We start from the raw sequence: 9101 nt of genomic DNA, 5'->3' as shown, positions 1-9101 counted from the left end.
TAAGATCCGCTTTGGGCACAGCAGGTTGTGCATACACAGATGTATTATTCTATGAAATGAAATGATGCTGTTATCCCACAGTCGACCAGTAGGTGGCGGTGCTATAACTGGCTCCGGAATGTGGGCGCGCGCGCGGAGGAGGGAGAAGAAGACGCTCCGCTCGACTCGGGGAAGTGCTGCAGCGTGCTCGGCTCACCTCGGCTCGCTCCGTACATGTATCCCCGGCGGTCTCTTTTAGCAGAATAAATCAGCAAACCGACTGAGACCGTTTGTTGTTTTTTTCTTTTTTTTTTTTTTTTAGTTACGCACCTCTAACGGAGTACAATGGCCACTGGTGAGTCTATACGTTTAAATATTGTCGCTGTTGTTCCGTTATAGCAAAAACGAAACCCTGAATTAGCTTAGGAGCTACATTGCTACCTTAGCACTTGCATTGGCTCCGTCAAATTACGGGCGCGTAACTTAGCTTTCATGGGCAGAATCCTTAGTGGACTTTTACGTAACTCTTTTATAATTACATCCACGCATTCTCACATTAGATTCTGAGCCGCTCTGGTTAATCGGAGCTGAGTGGTGCACGAGGGCCTCCAGCGGTTTGCCAATCTAACCCGAGACGCTTGTTAGCTAGCGCGAGTGCGTCTTTGTTTATACTGGAGCTATTGTTTACTCGTCTACAGGCTAACCAGTTACACTAAGAATATCATTTGAGCTTGAGTGTTCATAAAGTGTCACATTTTTATCTTCCTGTGTGGAGCTGGCACTTGGGAAGTTGAGTAATTTGTAATTCACGAGCTGTCGCTTCCAACACATAGTCGGTCCCAGCTCTGAATTGAGCGCCATTTTCAGGCTCGGCCTGGATCGAGGCCTATCGGCCTGCAGCTGTCCTACTTCAGTAACCTACTTCTGCTGCTGCCCGAGCAGCTCACTCACTTACGTGCTAAGCAAACGTGTTTTGGTTATCTCCACTGACCTTTTGCAAGGAAGTTTAACCTCTGATTACTGTTATTATTTTTCTTTTCAGATTCAGGCTACGGTGGCTCACAAAGGTAATGTTGAATGAAGGACGACACCATCACGGCCTCATTGATTTCTTTTGTTTTTGTAATTCGAGTAGGAGGTCCATTTAAGGATCAGGATCCAGAGAAGTAGCCATATTTTATACATACTGCATAACAACTTGTGCCAGGCACAAAGCACAATAGCAAAAACTGTGCGCCCTAATACCGTTTAATGTGTAACCTTTTACTTTACCTGGAAGTAGATGATTTGTCATCCTTCCGAGTCAAGTTCCTGTTGCCCTGCTTCTTCGTTTTGCCTTTGTTCACAAAGTGCCAATGTCAACAAAGCAATTTCACAGCATTACACTGAGAAAAACTAAATGGACAGTACAATTAAACCTGCTGTATGGGAGACAGAATGAAGAAGTGAACCAGTCCACTTTCTGCTACGTAAATGTACAGGAGAGACGGACAAAGATCATGCAGTCAAGGATAAAGATGAGTGAGGAAAGGAGACAGGCTTTGTGTACTTATTCAGGTCTCCCAGTAGTGTGAACCTATGAAAGTGTATGGACCAGCAGAAACTATGCAAAGTGTTTTTTGTTCTTCTTTTTTTAATTCTCTTAGCTTCTATATCTGAAACTAGACGCTGCTGTTTCAGCTGAAAGTTCTTCCCTGTTTTCTTGTACAAAGTAGTCCTGCAGTATTAAAGCCACTGTTAACATTATTCTGCTGAGAGTGTCATACTTGCGTGTTGCAGTGATATTTACTTTAGCTGTGGTTCAAAGTTGGAAGAACAGGTTTGACTTGTAATTACTTTGCCTCCCTGTCTTCTTTTTTTTTTTTTTTTTTTTTTGGACATGCAATAAAACTGGTTATGGTCCCAAGTTTTCAAGTGCACTCAAGCCTGCTTGTCTCCAAACTAGACACTCAGATACCAGAGTTTTTGTCTTAGGAACTGCACAGAGCAGTTCATTTGAATCACATGAGTCCCGACACATTAAATTCCCATGTGGTTGTCTTGGCTCTGAACTTTCAAGCTCTTGAGTAAACTCAGTAAATTGTTTTAGGATCTTAACATATTCACAGGCTGAGCAAAATAGCTTTTTCTGTAATTCGACCACTCTGCAGTACAAAGTGGAGTATATATAAGACCTCCTCCATTCCTCAGTTTGTTTTCTTTAGCGTACATTATACCTAAAATTATTTGTCACATCACCCTGATAAAATACGGCCAAAATTTGAAGCTGAAGTGTTTTTGTCATGTTTGTCTGCAGCTATGGATCATACGGAGGCCAACAAGGTGGTCAGGTAAGACGCTTCTCTGAGCTGTTAGTTACAAGCACTATAAATGAACCTTTCCTGCTGTGACATTAGTTTGTCTCTGTGTCTTCAGCAGGGTTATGGGCAAGGAAATGGCAGTGGCACCTATGGTGGACAGAGTTATCCTGGCTATGGGCAGCAACCTGCCTCACAAGGTATGAGGAAAAACTATATGTAATTTGTTAAATGAGTTTAAATGAGCTTAACTAAATGTTTTGGAATTGAAAGCACCTTAAAAGTGTTTACTTTTTTCCTAATTGACAGATGGTTACAGCCAGCAGTCTCCACAACAGAGTTACAGCAACTACGGACAAGACTCATCAGGGGGGTGAGTTGGAACCCTAATGCTCAAAATGTGATAGCAACAATCCAGTTGTTAATCAGCACCACTGTCAGCCACAACTCTGGTAGATATCATGAGAGGCCTCTGATGTACAGGTCTGGTCTGCCCACTGCCTTTCATACATTGTAGCCATATACTGGAGAGCCAACCCCAGCTGGGTTTTATTTATTTAGCTAATAACCACATGGTTAACACCCATACATACATAACATCCTGTTCAGGGTGGAGGAGCCATTTCCAGCCAACTCTGGCATCGTACATTCTGGGCTACTAACCCCACTTATAACTGAAAGAAGTAATTGTGTTCCTCTCATTTTAATCATTTTTAATTCACTGTACAAATAATTCTACAGTTTAAAGTGACCGTCATACTACAATTACGTGTTAAACTGATCATTTCTGGATTTTGGGAATTTTTAATCTTGGTCCACCAATTCTGACAATGTGAGAACCACATATTGGCCACACATTCAGGTGCCCTTGTCTCCTGTGAGGCTTTCATATTTAATGATTTAAAAAAAAAAAACAATCTCAAGAAGTGCATCAAAACTTGAAATAGAGACAGTAAATTGACCCAGATTTTGCAGCTGATTGTCTTTACACAATCCTGCTTCACGTCATTGGTCTTGAAAACAACTGATTATTGTAACTTAGAGTTATTCTTTCCTTCTTTGTGTATAAAATCCAGGTATGGCGACAAGTCATCTTATGGACAGCAGGGCTCCTATGGTGGCCAAGGAGGAAACAGTTATGGACAGCAAAGCTCATACGGCGGTCAGGGACAGAGCGCCGGCTATGGCGGTCAAGGCCAAGGAGGTGGCAGTGGATATAGCAGCCAGAGCCAAGGAGGGGACAGTGGCGGCGGTGGAGGCGGCGGCGGCTACGGAAGATGGAGTGAAGGTTTGAATATTTATCTTAAGGAATTGTGCAGCGTTGGATGTCCCAGTTGTCATTGAACACACTCACTGTTTAAGCAGGCCGGTTTTAGATGGCGCTTTGCTTTGTTTGTTCAGGTGAAAGTGGTGGTCAGGGCGGGCGGTACGGTCGAGACCAAGGAGGCGACCGCTCAGAGGGAGGGGGCTACAGAGGCCGAGGCCGCGGTGGCTATGATCGTGGCGGTTATGACCGCAGCGGCGGGTACGACCGTGGCGGATACGACCGGGGTGGATATGACCGCGGTGGAAGAGGCGGACCTCCTGGTATGGGGTAAGTTGCACAGTGCCACTGCCCTCAAGGTACAGCTTCACTCTGAAATGTAAGAAATAACTTGTCATCACACACATAGCCAATCATCAACCACAAACCATCCACATAGAAGGAATTTTCACTTCATCTGCTTTGTGCTCCAGATGTCCAAACTCTGGTTTTATGTTATCTTCATTCAAAATTTAATGGATCAGATGTCACAGATCGCACGGGGAACATTTTCCAACTCCCTCTACTTTATGCTCCTGGTGCCTGAACCTGACCTTTTTTTCTTCCTAGAAATCTTTTTTTCATTTGCAACTTTGTGGTGTGTTAATTAGCCTTCAGTTACTGACACTGGGAAGTGGTGGTTATATAAACATTGGATGAGTCTTGACCCCATGAGGATCCATTCGCCATGAATTCGGTATTAAAATGAAGGTAAAAACGCATCTTGCAGCGATTTCTAAAGACTTGGTTGTGCGACGATGTGATTTCAGATGTTGGGGCGAGTGTTGTCCACCAACAGTTGACTATCAACTGGAGCAAAACTGGTTGCAACCTCTGGAAAATGTTTGAGGTCAAATTAAAATGTGTTGGAATATTATCTGTGGTAACAGTCCTATTCCAGTAAAGACCACTGTTCCTGTTTTCACACCAGGCCTTTAAAGCCAATGCAAATTTAAAAATGGCTGGGGGGGGGGATTTTCTAACGCTGCCCTTGATGAAACGGGAGAATCTTTTAGGGGAGACTTTTAAAAAGTGGGTACTGGAAACACTTGGAGTCATTTCTTGAGGAAATGCATCACGTTGTTCCATTGGTGTGTGTCTGGATCATTGCTGAAGTTAACTAACCAGCAAGCCAAGCCTGACCTGAAGGCGAAGTGGAAATTGAAGTGACTCCGTACTGCCACCAGTTGCGCTAATGTCATTTTGTTTTATTTTCTGAGTCGTAAACCTCACATTCTGGACAACTAAGTAACACTGGGAGGTCAACTGATGTGTCCACATTCATAGGTTGGCTTTGAATAAAGAGAACCAGGGTTTTTTTTTGTTTTGTTTTTCCACCTACATCTTGAGGTAACTGCACTTTTTGCCATCACTTGAAGCTCAGCTTGGGTATGTTGTTGTGCTATGAAGACCACGTGATAGATTTCAAACCATGGAAATTCCTGAGATGATGCCTTTTAGACCTGGAGCCACATCTTCAGCTGCTTCACATTCAACAGGTTTCATGCAAGTGTTGTATAATTGACAATGGCCATCGTGTGTGTTGTGTTAACATGGATCTACATTTTATACTACAGGTGTTCAGAGTGAGAGAACTAAAACTTGGACCACAGTTTAAAGGATCTCATAAATTCACTCGGTGGAAGATTGATCATTGGTTTCTGCACCCCATATTTTGGCCTCTCATTTAACAATTTCATAAATTTAGCTTTTTTTTTTTCCAGCCCTTGATATCCAATCTGGCCATGTATTTCCCAAAAGGTGCTACATTTTTGTCACACGGTGACACCCATTGACTTGGTGATTGTCTTCACAAGTCCGCCTGATCGATCGGTCAAGAGCTGCCTGGTCGTCTGTTCATTGATCTCTAATGTCAAAGACTAATGCATTCCTCGTGTGAGACATTCCCACTATAGTCGCACACGCTGGCAGGAGTGCAAACTGATGGGGATGTAGGGGAGCTTTGAGCTCTCAGTTGGGACAAAGGAAAAGCCATCATATCTCCAATTTTTCCTCTGCAGAGGTGGTGACCGTGGTGGCTACAAAAATTACGGTGGTAAGTGACGAGCATCAGAACTGTGTCGGTGGGGGAGGAAAGAACTTGAGTTAGCAGGAGGAAAAGATGGGGATTAAAAAAAAAAAGGAAGAAAAAAAAAAGATCTCAGTGAATGCCACCATTTCCATGTCCAGAGCCCAAGGAACTCCGCCTATTGCTATTTCTCATAAATGACTCAGATATGGTAAAGAACATGCTGTAAAATAATGGTATTGTTGCATGAAGATGAGGGCTGATTGTAAGTAAAAGGTGTTCCCAGGACGAAGAAGGAAAAACTTCCTAAAACTGGAGACAATTTTGGTGGTTTTCATTCCTGGTGTAAGCTCAAAAAAAAGCAAAACAGAACAATTCTGTTGTTGTTGCAAGGTGTTGGTATGTGATGCAACGGTATGAGAAACACCCAGCAAAGAGCTGTAAACAAGGACTTTGGTTAAAGTTTCTTCTCATCATTACATATTGGTAGGGATGAAGTTACTGATTCATTGTATGAAACTGATCGGGCGGTTTCTAAAAGCCCCCATTTAAATTTTGTCCTCCATCCTCTCTTCTGTTTTATAGGCTCTCGAGACTACGGCTCAAGGGATGAACCGGGTGAGGCTTTGAAAACATCGACATGATTAAATGTTGGGGATTAGTGCCGATCAAGGCCGCTCCAATGAGCGACGGCAGTTAATATTCCTGACGGTGTCCCCGCTCCTGCCTCTACCACAGGTGGAGAACCGGACAACTCTGACAACAACACCATATTTGTGCAGGGGCTCGGAGAGGACGCCACAGTTCAGGAAGTTGGAGATTTCTTCAAACAAATTGGTATCATTAAGGTACCAATTCTGCCCCTCGTCTTTAAACTGAACTACAAGAAGCTGGTCTGAGACGGTTGCGGTTTCTTTACCCCAACTACCCAGCGTTCAACAGGTTGTTCTTGTCTTTGTAGGTCAATAAAAAGACCGGCCAGCCTATGATCAACATCTACTCTGACAAGGCCACTGGTCGGCCAAAAGGAGAAGCCACGGTGTCCTTCGATGACCCGCCCTCAGCCAAAGCCGCTATTGATTGGTTTGATGGTGAGCATTCATTCTCATGTCGCTTGTTCATTTTGACTTGAGAAGGAATTTTTCTGTTGCTCAAGGTCACTTTTCTTTATATCATTGGTGAAGGACGGGAATACAGAATTAATGTCACCAGGAGACGGTGATTACCTTGTGTTTATAGTTGGACATATTTCTTACTGACATGTTCCCAATCTGCAGGAAAGGAATTCAATGGCAAACCCATCAAAGTGTCGTTCGCTACTCGCAGAGCTGAATTCACGCAGAGAGGAGGCGGACGAGGGGGACGAGGAGGTGGGCCGTCTCACCGAGCTCCACTTTTCAAAGTCTTTTGTCTTAGCACTGACGTTTGCATTGTGTTTCTGACTCTCGCTCCGCAGGTTTCAGGGGTCGTGGTGGAGGACCCAACTTTGACATCAAGGGAGGAGACTGGCCTTGTCCCAACAGGTGAGGAACACACACACTGGTTTTCAGTTTTTTTTTTTTTTTTTTTTTTTTTTTTTTTTTTAAGGCTTTTCATGGGTTGATTTTTGCATCTGTTTGCATTAAAATCCGTCTGCTTTCTCTCATCAGCTCCTGTGGCAACATGAATTTTGCGCGGCGACAGGAGTGCAACAAGTGCGGTGCACCTAAACCAGGAGACGCCGGGTTTGGAGGAGGAGGTGAGTGCACGAGTGTGCTCTTATTCGACAAGATTAAAGGACAGTTTTGAATGTAATGTCAGAAGTGCAATTTCATATTTTAAAAAAATATATAATTAACTAATAGTCCCTCCTTTCGTGTCTCTCCTAAAGTGTGTGACGTGTTGCGTGCTGATGTATTGTGATGGTGTGTTTCGCAGATCGTGGAGGCAGAGGCGGTTTTGGTGGCGGCGACAGAGGCGGCGGCTTCAGAGGCCGTGGAGGTTTCCGTGGCGGAGACCGCGGCGGCTACGGAGGCGGTGGCGGCGGCGGAGGAGGATTTGGAGGCGGCTACAAAATGGGAGGAAGGTTGGTAGAAGAGTTTCTTGTCATGTTTTCTGCACTTATGTTGTAGTTTAATCGTCTGACCAGGAGGGGGCGGATTCTGCCTGAGAATGATAAATTGCATGTTTGCGCTATGAAAACTGCAACTAATACAGACAGATCGGCTTTAATTTGTTTCTGAAATGAGTGTAGGAGTGAGCTGAAGTGTGTAAAGCTTTCAAAACAGTATGCATAGTCAAAGTAATGGCAGTCATCAATGTGAATGCATGTTTTTCAATGAAGCCATTAACCATAAACGTGAGCCGCATGACATTAAAGGAAAAGTAAAATAAATTGAAATTGATTCATATAAAAAGAACTACATAGTTGTCTGAAGAATACGGTTCTGTCCTAATTGTTAAACAAGTTTGATTTCACCATGAGCATAAATGTGAATTATTAATTAGAGGTGGTTTTGAAATAAGGAGATGTGCTCTTGTGATTTGTCACTCCTCCAGCTGTTGGTCGCTGGATTAAACCTGAACCCTGAAGAAATCCTCTCACATATGAGCTAATGCTTTATCTGTAGGATCTGCTGTCTTTTGAATTTAGTTTTGTCCAGATCGAAACAGAATATCAGTATTTCATGTACACAGTATTTAGCAGTGAGGGAAATCCTCTAGTGCTCCTGCTACATGAACAGCTTGCCGCTTCGGTTCACCTTGATGCCAAACTTATTTATTGCTTTCCACTGAAGGTGAAACATTCACATAAAGAAGCAAGGCCCCTAATGGAGTTTTTTCCCGTATTGAAGCATGTTCTATGATCCGTTTAGGGATTTAGCATGCAGACGGCTGCGTGAAGTAGAGCGGGACGTCACGTCTCGCCTCCATTTGTCAGATGACGGCGGTTAGCCCAATGTCGTCCTGATTTAACAGACGTCTTTGTCTTTCCTTCCTCAGAGGTGACCGCAGAGACGATAGGAGAGAGCGACCATACTAAGCGTTGTGCACCAGGAAGCCATTCCAGCCTTCGCGTTGGCCACAGAGGAAGGGGTAGTTTGGGGGCTCGGGCACGGGGTAGTGGGGGCGCTCGGATTTGTCTGCCAGCTGTTGCAGCTGTTGCATCCCTAAGCGTTGCTGAGAGTCGGATGGCTAATGTGAAGAAAGCTCTGGACTGGTTGGCATGTTGTCAAATGTTTTTCTTTGTTCATTTCCTTGTACATCTTTTGATTTCCTCTCAGAATCTAGCTGCAAATGTTTTGTGAGGTAGACTTCGTATCATTGTTTTGTATCAACGAAATAAAAATGTTTTACTTGGATTGATTTTTTTTTTCCCCCTCCAAAAATGCAAAACTGTCTTTTGTGAGTTTGTACACTGTTCTGTATGCTGCACACACCTTACCTCCTGCACGCGATGAGGTGGAGCTGCCATGCCGCGTGCACAGTGAGGGGGCGGTGCCGGCCCTCCTCC

The 9101-nt window shown here is 44.0% G+C and overlaps 1 protein-coding gene across 2 annotated transcripts; it reads left to right on the top strand.

Annotated features, from left to right (window-relative positions):
- The first annotated feature begins 239 nt into the window (after positions 1–239).
- taf15 (TAF15 RNA polymerase II, TATA box binding protein (TBP)-associated factor) lies at positions 240–8949 on the top strand. 2 transcript variants are annotated; one of them, XM_030108862.1, is made up of 16 exons: positions 240–334; positions 1022–1046; positions 2276–2309; positions 2395–2476; positions 2586–2649; positions 3353–3564; positions 3678–3870; positions 5601–5635; positions 6194–6226; positions 6347–6456; positions 6570–6699; positions 6886–6978; positions 7065–7131; positions 7258–7346; positions 7526–7673; positions 8591–8949. In XM_030108862.1, exons 1-16 carry the CDS (start codon positions 325–327, stop codon positions 8628–8630), a joined length of 1365 nt encoding a protein of 454 aa, XP_029964722.1. In that variant the 5' UTR covers positions 240–324; the 3' UTR covers positions 8631–8949. The 2 variants fall into 2 exon arrangements, with proteins under 2 accessions (XP_029964722.1, XP_029964723.1); XM_030108863.1 differs by having other exon boundaries at positions 256–334; positions 2398–2476.
- The last annotated feature ends 152 nt before the right edge of the window (positions 8950–9101 follow it).

Source organism: Salarias fasciatus, chromosome 14 (assembly GCF_902148845.1).
Source record: "Salarias fasciatus chromosome 14, fSalaFa1.1, whole genome shotgun sequence".
Lineage (NCBI taxonomy): Eukaryota > Metazoa > Chordata > Actinopteri > Blenniiformes > Blenniidae > Salarias > Salarias fasciatus.
Note: the sequence above shows the minus strand (reverse complement) of the source record. Positions and strands in the feature narration are given on the sequence as shown.